General features: G+C 37.8%; 1 protein-coding gene across 1 annotated transcript in view; it reads left to right on the top strand.

Annotated features, from left to right (window-relative positions):
* bcr (BCR activator of RhoGEF and GTPase) overlaps positions 1-11692 on the top strand; it is a 68559-nt gene extending 56867 nt beyond the window's left edge. Inside the window, exons 9-23 of the mRNA XM_053478677.1 lie at positions 624-745; positions 1893-2058; positions 2258-2377; positions 2611-2686; positions 2790-2894; positions 3952-4026; positions 4308-4405; positions 5085-5216; positions 6148-6207; positions 6484-6593; positions 7296-7435; positions 8379-8513; positions 8642-8747; positions 9343-9505; positions 9655-11692. Coding sequence (XP_053334652.1) covers positions 624-745; positions 1893-2058; positions 2258-2377; positions 2611-2686; positions 2790-2894; positions 3952-4026; positions 4308-4405; positions 5085-5216; positions 6148-6207; positions 6484-6593; positions 7296-7435; positions 8379-8513; positions 8642-8747; positions 9343-9505; positions 9655-9744 — 1698 coding nt within the window. The 3' untranslated portion in view covers positions 9745-11692. The remainder of the gene's footprint in view (positions 1-623; positions 746-1892; positions 2059-2257; positions 2378-2610; positions 2687-2789; positions 2895-3951; positions 4027-4307; positions 4406-5084; positions 5217-6147; positions 6208-6483; positions 6594-7295; positions 7436-8378; positions 8514-8641; positions 8748-9342; positions 9506-9654) is intronic.
* The last annotated feature ends 999 nt before the right edge of the window (positions 11693-12691 follow it).

The following is a 12691-nucleotide window of genomic DNA, read 5'->3' as shown; positions in this document are numbered from 1 at the left end:
ATTTGGAAGCTCAGTGGCTGAGGATGGAAAAACAAGACTGCCATCTATTGGCCAAGATCTTTAGTAAACAGTCGAAGTTAATCCAAAAGACAAATTGGTTTTAGTTTTTAACTTGTTTTCCACTTATAGTTGTTCTCATGATATTTGTTTTAAAAAATTGGTATATTAAAAAAAAAATCATGGATAATTGTGGATATTAAACCATGTCTTTTAAGCATATATCAGGTTATGGAGGTGTTGTTAACATGTGCTTTTCTCAGTACTGTTTAAAAAAAATAAATTGAGGGAGTAGTGAGCTGATCATGATTCAAGATTAAAGGGTGAAGTGGTACCTTGGGACTTTTCTCCACAGAACCTGCATGCTAAATACGCTATCTGAATTATTTGATGTTAATGATGAAATAAACAGAAATAATCCAGCAATATGTTGGCCCGGTTGAATTGGATACGATTAGTTATTATTATGTCCACTATAGTTAGTCATATGTTACATTCATAATGCATCATTATGTTATTAAATTGCAAGTGTTTCTTTTTACATTATATCCTAATCCTAACATTTTTTTTATATACATCATATTTTTATATTATCATTGAAGTGACTCTGTGTTTTGTGTGTTCAGAATCGACAGCTGCTAAAAGACAGCTTCATGGTGGAGTTGGTGGAAGGAGCGAGGAAGCTACGACACGTTTTCCTCTTCACCGACCTGCTGCTCTGTGCCAAGCTCAAGAAACAGATTGGCGGGTGAGCGAGAATACCAGCTGATGATGGCTTCAAATGATAAACTAATGATAAAAAAACCTTATAAGTTAAAATAAAAAAAATAATAATCAGAATTTCAAAATATCAGAATTTCTAACTTATTACTGTTTTGCATGTTTTCTTCTTGTGAGGATGAAACTGACATGCTGTAATTCTTTTTTTAAATGCCTGGCCAAAAAGAGTCACCATTTTAGAAGGGACAAATTATTGCCGTGCTTCAAGTCCAGAAAAAAGTATTTGAAATTACTGGAATTGGATTAAAAACTGACCAACATAAAAAAAAAAACCTTTAAGGATAGTGCAGAACCTTCAACTTTGTGGAAGAAATGTGACCAGGAAAAAAAAAGGATTTAGATCACTCACTTAAAAGCTTGATAAAGATGCATGGAACAAAACTGACAGTAGAAATCACAGCTGTGTTTAATAGTGAAAGTAAAAGCATATCCACATGCACAACATGATGAGTACAGGGATGACGAGGATTGGGATTAAACAGCTCTGTGGCCACTGTGAACTTTCTTTTCCAGAATGTCAGTCCCTCCGTTCTTTTACCAATAATGAAAGAAAAAAATAGCCTGGGAATTTCGTGATCTGTTCAAAATGCTGCTGTGGTCTTTCTGCCCTCATTCAACATTAAGGAACAGAAAAAAATGTCCAACATTGCGCATTGACTAAAATGCAAGTGTGCCCTGTTGTAGTGCACAAGTTACTGTAATATATTAGTGAGCTATGGAGAATTATTGCGCTAAACAAACCTTATTGGTTGATGAAATTTTTATTGGTTAAGTTGAGGGCAATTAATTGATTCAGTAAAATCCTTACATATTACAGATGTGGCTTGCATTTATAGCTGGTGAAGGTGAGGACAGTGAACTAGTTAGAAGTGAACAATAACACAACAATAACACAATAATCCAGTGTGCACAAACAGAAAGTCCTTTAGTTTATTTCTAATGCTGAGATAAAAATCCATTCCCATTACCTATCTGTTGTGTTTAAAGTCACATTAGATTGTAAACCGAGCTCACTACTCTGGTTTCTATCTTATTAGATTCCATTGTATTTTCATTGATATATTAGATTATTTATTCTCATCCTTTACTGTCCCTGTTTGTCTTTTTGTCCTCAGGAAGAGTCAACAGTATGACTGTAAATGGTACATTCCACTGTCAGACCTGACCTTCCAGGCAGCAGAGGAGACTGAGCCAGTCCCAATCCCACAGGTCCCGGATGAAGAGCTGGACGCCATTAAGATTAAAATCTCTTCCCTCAGGAGTGAGATTCAGAGAGAGAAGGTACCTTAAGCTGGATGATTTCATGCTCAAAGATCATCATCATCATCCTGATGAGAAATTGATAATCCATGTTATCGCACAATCTTGTGTTCAGTAATATTTAGTTTCACATTTTTTCCCATCAGACAGTAGCATGCAGCTCGGTTCGGGGAATTACATCTTAATAATAACTAGTTATAATCTTGTTTTTCTCTTTTAGAGAGCCAACAAGGGGTCAAAGGTCATCGAGAGGCTGAAAAAGAAGCTTTCAGAACAGGAATCCCTGCTGCTTCTGACATCTCCCAACATGCCTCTGCGTGTGTATAACAGAAACGGCAAGGTGAGACCCTTCATCACTGTCACAAGAACACCTTATACTTCTTTTTCATTTTATAGCTGCCGAAGATCCACTGTAGATACATTTATACTGTAAACATATTTCGTCTTTTTAACAGATTAGGCAGATTGAACATCCCATTAAATCAACAGAGCTAGTGGATATACCTTCGTTTTTTTTTTCCATCTCGTGTTATCCTGAAACAGTCAGTATAATTAAAATTCCCTTTGTTTCAGAGCTACATGTTCCTGATGTCCTCTGACTACGAGCGTGCCGACTGGAAGGATATGATTCGGGAGCAGCAAAAGAAATGTAGGCCTCCATGTCGGCAAGACGCTCAGCACATCAACAACTCTTAATTAATATCATTTTACTTGCCAGTTGTTTTTGACATGGTCACTGCATTGTTCATCAGGCTTTAAGAGTGTGTCCCTGACCTCCATGGAGCTCCAGATGCTCACTAACTCCTGTGTGAAACTGCAAACCGTCCACCACATCCCTCTGTCTGTCAACAAGGAGGGTAAGAAGATGACCCTGTCTGTTTGGCTGTTGTATTCTGTAAGATATGGTTCACCAAAAGGTTATTGTAATGTGATGCTAATGATTAGGCTGCAATTGACTTTGGATCTTATATTTCTACCAGAGGTTTATTGTTTTGAGAATATTTATCAGAATTTTGCTAAGAATATGTCAGGAATGAAACAAGAAGGTGCGTTCTGATATAGGAAAATAATCAATGATGTTGTGCAGTGACACAATGCAAAGCAGACTTACTATTACGAGTCACAGTTAACCGACTCCTTCTGTTCCATCAGCGTTTAGAATTTAAAGGTCACCCATTATACTCTATTTTACACAAGTTTGCATAATTTTAAATGTTCCAGCTGAAATACAGCCCAGATCATTTATTCTTGCATGCTTGATTTTTCTTTCTGTTTTACATTTTACAAATGCACTGTTTCAGCGTCTGTAGCTTTAAATGAATCGCCCCCGAATACCCCTTTGAGGAAGTGCATTTTCCCAGCCTGTCAGAACTCAAGGACCAGAAACGCCCATATTTGGGAACATATCAAGGCTTCTCAAGCTTTTTTTTTTTGATACACAAAATAATTTTAAAAAATATGTGTAAGATTGTTGATTCATAATGACATCCTCAATATTTAGCGAAATAAAGGTTAAATCACAACTAAGAGGTGAAGAAGGCTAGATTAGTTGTTAGCTGCTAAACGCTAATGGCTAACCTAGCCCTTCTTAAGCCTAGCATTATTTAGTGTAACTTGTCTCCACTTGTCGTAGAGAACAACAGAGCCGGACAGAGCTGAGCGGAGTTGGGCAAAGATTGGTTGAGTTGAAATTTGAGCTGGATTAGGGTCTCTTGGTATATGAGGTCACAATAGGGGGGAAATCTGATTCTTCCATTTTCGTAAAGCCCCAGACAATACAAAAAAATGGAGAGAAAAAATTATAAACAGCAGGGAATGTTTTTGTGTGAATTTTAAGTAATTGCTCCTCTTTAAGAGTGCTATGACCAGAGGATTGGTGTAAGTCATGCTCTTCTAACTTCTGTCTTTCTACAGAAGATGAATCACCTGGACTTTATGGCTTTCTGAATGTAATCATCCACTCTGCCTCAGGACTAAAGCAGAGCTTGAGTAAGTTATCCTGTTAGTTAAGGGTGGGAAATGTTTTAAAAGTCTGTTTTTTTCCACATCTCTATTGTCAGTCTGAAATCCTGATGCTTATCTCGGTCTTCTCTCACTGTTATTACAGCCTCTCTTGGTCTCTTGTACATGTGTGCTAATTCATTTAGTTTTACTGTTTTAGCTTTAGACCAGTTGATACTGTGGCTGGGGCTGTAGTTTACTCTAAAACTGGTTCATACGGGCTTCCCTGTCTTGTCAACATGGTGATATATAGTGAAATCTCTTTTTAGATCTGTATTGTACGATGGAGGTGGACTCTTTTGGCTTATTTGTGAACAAAGCCAAGACGCGCGTGTACAGATACACGACAGAGCCCAAATGGAACGAGGTAGGAACAAGTCCTTCACTTATACTGGACCGTACAGCTTATGTCTTGTCAGTAAAAAGGAATGTAACACTTGGGTGTGTGCTGTTTTAGGAAAAGAATAGACAGCAGGCCGATATGATGAGGCCTGACATGATCCGAAGTTTCCTCTTGTACCACAGTCATGTGCCAAATGTAGATTCTCATCCTACTTTTATACATTTATAATTTAATGTTATGGCTCTTGTTTTTTCCCTGTCTGCTGAAGTAAATAAGACAACAACAACAACAAAAAAAACATGCATCACAAAACCATTTAAAGGTAACGTGTCTGTCCTGAAGACTTTTCCCTTATGGAAGATGCACTGACACTGGAGACTCCTTCCAAGAAAGGTCTCCTTAATTAACAATTCATTATCACCTTTTAAACAGTGAGACTCAAGAATCTTACACTGCTTTGGTTAAATGCAGTGACCCAAGCTTTTAAGCTTAATTGTTTACTTTCTCATGTCAGCAGCAGTGTTTAAATGTTTAAATGACTAGTTAGCCTGGGGATGAAACAGTTGCCTTATTCAGCAAACATTTCTAGCAGACCGCACTGTTTGAAATACCATGGTTTAAACAGTGCTGTTTTTATTTTGGAAAGTTGCACTATGGGTAATGTGTAAAATCTTTTGTGGGGTATTTTTTTTTTTCCTTTCAGGAGTTTGAGATCGAACTGGAAGGCTCTCAGATGCTGAGGCTGCTTTGCTACGACAAGAGCTACAATAAAACCAAGATGAGCAAAGAGGACGGAGAAAGCACAGATCGAATTATCGGGAAAGGACAAATAGTGGTATGATGATTTAGACCATCATGTCTGTGATCTCATTAATGACATTTTATTACTTATTAAAAGGCCACATTTTAAATGAATTATATATTTTAAATTAAGCCAATTATTTAGTCCTTTAGTTGGAAGCAGCAAATCTACCTGCACAAACTGTATGTAAATGAAAAAAACACAGTGGTAGAAATGGTGGTTCTTTTTTTCAATAATGCGAAAATGAGTTTATTACAGATCATAAACCAGCTGGTGAGATTAGCCATGCATCTGTGAGCTTAATTTTTTGTGCACCTAAATAGAACAGTATTCATTACGTTCAGATCAAGCCGGGACATGGAACATGAAGGCATAAAACCAATTGACATTTACAGAAGACTTGTAGCACAGTAAGGTGAAGAGACTCTAATAAGCAAGAAAATATTTGGATGGTTCAAAGATTTTAAAGAAGGCTGTAAATCTGTGAATCACGATCCTGGCCGAGGTGGCTCGGCGCCCACTGTAGTCGTTCCCATGAACATTCAGTGAGTGGAATGCCTGATCCTTCAAAAAATGCATTAATAACGTGTTGCCAACTTGCATCTGTCTGTGGGAACTGTACACACAGACATTCACGAATACCACTTTTTCAGGGACTCGGCTGGGAGTTATTGCCACATCCCCTGTACAGTCCTGACCTCGTTCCAAGCCATTTCCACATGTTTGGGCCATTAAAGGAGTTCCTGAAAGGCCAGTGTTTAAGATGTGAAGCAAGTAGTCTGGTCATGGCTCTGGTGTACTTAGAATGTGTTCTGCGTTCTCTTATTCTGCATAATTAAAAGTCCCAGTTCGTCTTGAATTCTTTACATATTACACACAGATTGGAGTAACCTTTGCAAGAAAATAATTTGGAACAAGCTGAAGTTTTACTTAACCTAATTTGCCTATTTGTCTGTTTTGTCAGCTGGATCAACAGATGCTTCAGGGTAAAGACTGGCAGAGAACAGTCATTCCTATGAACGGGGTGAGCATGACGTTCTACACTCTTAAAAAAAAGAATTGCCCATGACGGAAAAATAAATATCTGACAAACAGATTAGAGTCTCGTTAAAAGACATACATGATTTTATAAGCCTGTCATTCCCTTATGACTCGCCATGACCGTTTATTTTAAACTTGGATAGTGGTCTCATGTTACTGTAGCACTGAACCCTGCATCATAACTATTATATAACAACTGTGTGATAACTGTTCATACTGATGGGAGGTATATGACTGCTGATGTTTTTTTCTGATGTAGATTGAGGTGAAGCTGTCTATGAAGTTCACAAGCAGAGAGTTCAGCCTGAAGCGAACGTCCTCGTGTAAACAAACAGGAGTGTTTGGAGTGAAGATATCCACGGTAACCAAGTGAGTAACCGTCAGTATTTGTCTGTCAACGTCTAGTTTGACATTGCACTCAACACAAGCGCTTTGTTTGCTTAAGGCAAACTACTGGACCTACTGCAGAACCAGACACTATTTGGGTGTGAAAAGAGTGAGAGACTTACCGAGACCTGTTTTCTGAAAGCATCTCATGATAGTTGTCAGAGAATGGAATATAACAATTTATGGGGCGAAAAAAACTATTAAAGGAAGAGGAGATAACATAGTAGTGATTGACACGAGAGATCGCAGGACTAAGATTGTGAAAAAGGTACTGAGAGCGAGAGAGGATTGATCTCTTGCGGCAGAACTTGCTAAATATTATTAAATATTCATGTTTTGAATCATACACATGGTGTTACAAATTTAAATTCAGTTCAGGTTTATTTATCTAGCACTTTTAACAATGCAAATCAGCATAGCATGAGTAACGATTCTGAATATAATTGTAAAAATGTATAGACATATACATTTTTGACATTATTAAAGGCTTAAATCAGTTTATGTCTTTTTTAAATAATGTATTCCTGGATGGCAATTGTATCCCTGGTAAGAGTAAACCTTTAGCAGTGGTTAAACAGTATTCCTCGGACCATCTAGGTTCAAAGCTCTGAAATACTGATATAGTATTGAAAAAGAATGCTCAAATAATTCTGAATGGCACTGAATTGTGTATCATCTGTTCAGACGGGAGCGTTCGAAGGTTCCATACATTGTGCGACAGTGTCTCGAGGAGATTGAGAGAAGAGGAATGGAGGAGGTCGGCATCTACCGCGTCTCAGGAGTCTCTACTGACATCCAGGCTCTCAAAACTGCCTTTGACACTAGTGAGTATAAACGAAATGTAAGATGACAGAAGCTCTGTTGTGAAAGCAGGGACTAAATGCATATACAGTACTTGATATGATTATTATTATTATTATTATTATGATTATGTTTATTATTACTATTATTATTAATAGTCTCTGATGAGACTCTTAGCTGCAGTAAAACTTGAATTTTCCTTAAATCCCTTGAAAATTAACAGATAGCTTCCATCTGACTGTAGGAACTGTGCACACAATCATTCACCAACACCACTTGCACATTACAGGAACTCAGCCAGGAGTTATTGCCACGTCCTCGTACAATCCAAACCATTTCCACATGTTGGGCCATTATAGAAGTTCCTGGGAGGCCAGCATTTCAGATGTGAAGTAGGCACTCTGAGAAAATTTTTGGCCTTTAGGGTTTCCAAGCACTAGTGAAAAACTGCGATAAGTGCATTAATGTAGCAGGGCATTATAAAGAGAAATATTGGGAATTTTTATTTTAGTACCCGTTTTCTGTTACTCTGCACAATTAAAAATCCCAGTTTGACTTGAATGCCCCCCACTCCCCATATATAGTGCAAAAGATTGTAAGGCAAAAAAAGATTTTTGCTGGACATGACATTTAAACAATCAACAATCAACAAAGTTGCAAAGCATTTCAGTATTTATTAAATATGTTAAGTAGTTTTTAATACTTCAAAACCTGTATGAAATTGGGGCAAATTAAAATGTCAGCAATCTAATTGACAGTCTAGCTCTGATTCACAGCTCTGTTAACCAAAAAATATGGCAGATATTGAAACATATTTAGATAAAATAGTCTTGTCCACTTCGTGTTTTTTTTAAGTTTTTTAAATTCATTGTGTAAATCTCTCTCTCTCTCTCTCTCTCTCTCTCTCTCTTTCTCCGACACACTCTCTTTGTGTCTCTCTCTGTCTCTCCATATTTGTACATCCAGATCACAAGGACGTCTCAGTGATGATGAGTGAGATGGACGTCAACGCCATCGCTGGAACTCTGAAGCTTTATTTCCGGGAGCTTCCAGAGCCACTCTTCACTGATGAGCTGTATCCGAGCTTCGCTGGAGGCATCGGTCAGTTGTTGTGTGTTTACGTTTCAAATAATCTTTTCTGAATTACATATTAGATGTTGATGGTGATGCTAATGATTTTCCTAAAATTGTACAAAGTGTGCTGATTAGAGTGTGTGTGTTTTTTGTAGCTCTCTCAGACAGCGTGGCTAAAGAGAGTTGCATGCTCAACCTGCTGCTGTCTCTTCCTGAACCTAACCTGGTCACCTTCCTCTTTCTACTGGATCACTTGAAGAGGTAGGAATACTCTAACCAACAGCTGATCATTTTGCACACTTGCAAAGTTGCCCTACACGTGATCGTTTTGTCTGATAATGCTTGTTATCTAAGAAAAATGGTCTGCAATGCCATGACCAGAAAAAAGATTAATGTGGGTCACCAACATCAAACCGGTCAGTATATGGTGAGTTTACCGGTCAATCATTTTACCCTGTCGGGACAAAAAGCTTCGCCTCCTCCGCCCCATTATCATATCGCCCCCATTATCATTCTGAAGCAGTAAATCACAACAGGGAATTCTTATTAATATAGTCTAAAAGGAAAGCTTACCTAATATAGAAAAGTTTTAAAAGAAAGAGTGAAGGAGAAAAGTGATGTTGATCTAGTTTTAGTACTGGGTTTTGACTTTAAAATAAAGTGGCCACAAAGATTTTATTAATAGAAGCAACATTATACTGAATGTCACGCAACCCTGCTATGCATGTCGACGTTAATGTCACAGCCATGACCAATGGTGTTGCTTTTCCTTTTAATGTTTTTTTTAGGAAATTCATTTTACACTGGCAATAGGTTTGATTGCAAGCATGCATTTATCTCTGTCTCTGTGTGTCAGGATTGCTGAAAAGGAGAGTGTGAATAAGATGTCTCTGCACAACCTGGCCACAGTGTTCGGACCAACTCTGCTCCGACCGGCAGAAAAAGACAGCAAGATTCCCACAAACCCCACCCAGCCAATCAGCATGGGAGACAGCTGGTCCCTCGAGGTCATGTCACAGGTATTGGGCAAAATTGTAATAGTGTTTTTTAGTTTGAATATTTCAGTAGTGCACTGTTAACATTTGATCCTCGCCTGAGCTATTTACTCATAAGACATACAGGGTGCTGTCGTGTCGCGTCACATGGCACGTCTCTGTTTCTGTTCTAGGTACAAGTCCTGCTGTACTTTCTCCAGCTGGAGACTATTCCCACCCCAGACAGCAAGAGACAGAGCATCCTCTTTTCCACAGAGGTCTAGAATAAACCACGCATCAGTAAGCGGACTGATGGGAGAGAGAGAAAGAGAGAGAGACCTCTGCTGGACACTACCAGAAATAACCGGACGCACTCATGAGGGCTACGCACAGCCACTGCTGGGCACCGGTGACTCACGTGGATCATAATACTTACTCTTCCTGGAGAATTCTGCCACGACTTAGTGATTTCTGATCGGTAGAATTCTGCTACTTTTGCTGTCCTGTCAGGAACTATGTGGACTCTGGGCCAGCACTGTATTTTTGTGTCCTTTATCCTTGCACACGTTTTGATCAGCAAGTGGCTTCAAGCCTTCTCCTTCTCCTCCTTTTTCACTTTTGTTCCCTGAGTACTAGAGGCTGAACTGTGTTTCTGCTGCTGCTGCTGCTGCTGCCGTCAAATAGTGCTCACACGTCATTCCTTAATCTGTGCTCATTTCCAGTGTTTTAGTGTCGCTGCTAGTTAAGATCGAAGATGCCTGCTTAAACCTAGGTTTTTTTTGTCATTATGCTCAAGTTAGGTTATTAAACTTATTAGATACGAGTCGACCAAAAATCGAGAACTGTCACGTCGAGGCATCATGGAAAGCAATACAGGGATGATAGACATGAGCGTCTTTAATCCATTTTGTGATCTTGTGTTTGAGAGAAATTTTAAGTGATACCGCTTGAAGAACGTAACACTGAACATTCATCGGTTTTACTCGTGTTTCAGTTTTTGTTACATTAATAATGTTTTTGTCTCTTATGCCTTTTGGGAGCAATAGTTGAAACATAATTCAAGGTGTTACATTCTGTAGACAGTTCAACACACATTATTATTATTATTGTTATTATTATTTTGAAATTGTATTTAGGGAATATTGTGGAAAACTGTACGTACATGATTTAAAAAGTATTTCTGTTTTTTTTTCCCTAGGGTTTTCTTTGGTGTAATGATTTTTTTAGACAGGCTGCTCAGTCTTTTCCTTAAAAACTCTTGTAAGGAAGTATCTAAAAGTATCTAAGACTAATATATAAAACTGGAGCGACCTTTAACCGACTTTACCTAGTTCACATTCCATTCAATGCCACAGATAGTCACTGTGTCCTGACAGGCACCTTTTTTTGTGCGCTATTTTTAGTCTTTTTTTTTTTTTTTGTAGTCCGAAAGCATTGTGGGAATGATCTAGTGTGCTCTTGAGATCCTGCAACGTACCGCAAAAAAAAGGTGTCCAAATGATGTACAGAATACCCATAATGCACTTTGCAGTTTGTAGGAAGTAGGGAATAGGGAATCGGATGCTATTTTGAAACACAGCTGGTAAGTTTGTTTAGTATAACCGAAAGGATGCGGGTGCTTGATTTTGTCCTTGTCCATTGTGTCCCTGCGAATATCCACTTTCTGAAGTCATCTCATTGTCTGTGTCCATCCAGAGACCCCTATGAGTTTGTGTCTTCTTGTGTCTTACATTACAGCAGTGCCTCACCATCTCTGCGTAATGAAGCTACATTTTGTCTCTAATTAACATTCTATATGCACATGTAGTCACATGGGGAGGCATACGCGGTTGCGTTGTCCTCTATTTTGTTATTGCTCGTCTTCTACGTAACATGTCAGTCATCTCTGGGCACTATGTTCTGCAGCAGCCATGTTGTGCTGTGCCAACAAGCTCCTCCTTTCATTCATATTCATATCAGTCTCTAAACTGTTATAAAGCACGCAGGTAAGAAAATAAATCCAGTCTCGAAATTCCTTTTTTTTTGTTTTTGAATAAACTTTACATTTGCATACTCTTATTTAACATGCAGGCATGTTTATTTTGTTTTTTTTACAGTTTCGAAATTCTTCAGTGTTTTCCTTTGAACTGAACTCTTGCTTCTGGGTGTTTAATTTTTTTTTGGTGACAGGATTTTTGTGTTTGGACTCAATTTTGCTGTAAAATACAGTATTTCTTTTTCTTTTACTTTTTTTTTTTTTTTTTTTACCATTGATTAAAATCATGTGTTTATTCCCATCTGAAAGTAACATTCATGCCAGCTGATCTTTTCTTGCTTTAACCTGCTGCCTACCAGATTAATGTCTACATTCAGATGTTTTTTTTAAATGTACAATTGTGCATTTTGAATGCGTAACCTCTATTTGTAGATCATAGACACAAAATTAACACAACATTGTAATCTTTTATGGATCAGAAAGCAGGATATTACTCGAAATCTTCAGATTTGTGATTCTTTCCTAATTTATTGTGCTGTTTGTTGTTAAATGTTTAAGAAATTTAAAATATAGAGATAGACTTGAACTGAGGGGAAGTATAATAAATAACTTATTTAAGAAAGGATTTGTTATCTGCAATTTTCTTTTCCAATATTTGGGATTTACCTTTTGCTATTTAGACTTTAAACTTTCACTTCTCAAAGAGCGAAGCACAATTTTTTTTGCCCTGGAAAAAAACTAATAGATATAGAGCTAAATTATCATGACAGAAAGGTTTGCTCTTTGGCACATTTACTGTATAACCTTGATTCTACATAACTTTAAAAAAAAAAGAAAATTGAACAATGCCAGCACATTAAATAAAGTCCAGAGCTGCAACACCTCTTCTAAAACTTTGATCCTCAACATTGTAATGGCACAATTGCTTATTGTGTATTACATAAAGTACTCTTTGTAATTCTTTTGAGAGATGTTATTTTATGGGCATGATTTTAAAACAGCAGAAGATGACCCTAGCAGAACAATTATGGATTTTTTTCCGACAGCAACTAGTACAAGAGGTGGGTTTGTTTCTGCTCTTCTCTTGTGAGCGTTATTTACATTTTTTGATGTTGCTGTTTTTCTGGATAAAGACCTGTAAAGAGGGAGAGAGAGAGAAGATACTGCACTCTGGAGACTCAACTGTTTGGAAGGCGCTTGGCCTCGGTTTGTACACAAATGATAAATAAAACCTTCTTTATCTATAAAAGTAATAG

This window comes from Clarias gariepinus, chromosome 19 (genome assembly GCF_024256425.1).
Source record: "Clarias gariepinus isolate MV-2021 ecotype Netherlands chromosome 19, CGAR_prim_01v2, whole genome shotgun sequence".
Classification (NCBI taxonomy): Eukaryota; Metazoa; Chordata; class Actinopteri; order Siluriformes; family Clariidae; genus Clarias; species Clarias gariepinus.
Note: the sequence above shows the minus strand (reverse complement) of the source record. Positions and strands in the feature narration are given on the sequence as shown.